Source organism: Austrofundulus limnaeus, unplaced genomic scaffold (assembly GCF_001266775.1).
Source record: "Austrofundulus limnaeus strain Quisiro unplaced genomic scaffold, Austrofundulus_limnaeus-1.0 Scaffold5333, whole genome shotgun sequence".
Lineage (NCBI taxonomy): Eukaryota > Metazoa > Chordata > Actinopteri > Cyprinodontiformes > Rivulidae > Austrofundulus > Austrofundulus limnaeus.
This window is the reverse complement of record NW_013957735.1, coordinates 1-1,315: the sequence shown is the minus strand read 5'-3', so window position 1 is coordinate 1,315 and position 1,315 is coordinate 1. Positions and strand designations below refer to the sequence as shown.

Genomic DNA, 1,315 nt, shown 5'->3' with positions numbered 1-1,315 from the left:
AAAATATATTTAAAATGCTACTCTCAGAGAATAGTGCCGGATATTTATTTTTGACTTTTCTTTTCAAAATAATTTCTTCAATATCAGCAGCACATGTCTGTTGTCTAGAGTAACAATTGTTACATCAACAAAACACAAATATTTTTAATAAAACGCAGTGAAATTATCTCGTAAAGGCTTAAACATATACTGAATATACGGCGCTACAACCGAGAAGCGTGTCACGTGACCAAAGGATTGACTCTCATTGGTCAGTGTCCACTGCGTGTTTATTTCCGGAAGTCAGTTGTTGGAGTTCCCAGACTATCACAGCTTAAATCTTCAGCAACACTCTTACAGGTAGCCAATTAAAGTCGACGTAAACTTAAACGACTAAAATGTGTGTATTTGTGTAAATAGTCACTTATCTTGAAGTGTTCACGTTCACGTTTGTAGGTGTAGCCAATGTTAGTTAGCCGTTAGCTGTCTCTGTAGCTGACGTAATGGACTTTTGTCTACAGCAGTAAATATCCCAGTATCTGAATAAGACCTAAATCATGACTGTGTAAAGTAAAAGGTAATTGATACATGCCTTTGTTGTTTTAAGGTGGCTTTAGAAAGACGTAAGGTTTCCAACACGGCGGATTGTTGTCGAAATAACGTTAGCCTGGAACACACTGTCATTAGAAAACATCATTATTACTCGGCTTGGCTGGTTACATGAATCTCCTTAGTGTTGACACTCATTCTTTAGCCTGTTGTCATTTTGTTTGTTTAACTCCGTGCTGCAGGTGTGTCTGAACCCACACGATGGCACATTGGTTTCACAGAAACCCCCTGAAGGCAACTGCCCCGGTGTCCTTTAATTTCTATGGAGTGGCAGGAAGCCCCTCTGCCAACAAGATCTGCAAGTATGTCTGACCACAGAGCAGTACTTTATGTACTTTATACACAACATTTATCATTCTGACCACAGAGCAGTACTTTATGTACTTTATACTCAACATTTATTATTCTGACCACAGAGCAGTACTTTATACACAACATTTGTCATTCTGACCACAGAGCAGTACTTTATACACAACATTTATTATTCTGACCACAGAGCAGTACTTTATGTACTTTATACACATCATTTATCATTCTGACCACAGAGCAGTACTTTATGTACTTTATACACAACATTTATCATTCTGACCACAGAGCAGTACTTTATACACAACATTTATCATTCTGACCACAGAGCAGTACTTTATACACAACATTTATCATTCTGACCACAGAGCAGTACTTTATACACAACATTTATCATTCTGACCACAGAGCAGTACTTTAT

General features: G+C 37.6%; 1 protein-coding gene across 1 annotated transcript; it reads left to right on the top strand.

Moving 5' to 3' along the window:
- Positions 1–249: 249 nt before the first annotated feature.
- LOC106512272 (BRO1 domain-containing protein BROX) lies at positions 250–890 on the top strand (the record flags this gene model as incomplete). The annotated part of the gene is given in 2 exon segments (XM_014000932.1): positions 250–339; positions 771–890. A coding segment is annotated over 1 exon segment (101 nt), but the record flags the coding sequence as incomplete, so codon positions are not given.
- Between the last annotated feature and the right edge of the window lie 425 nt (positions 891–1,315).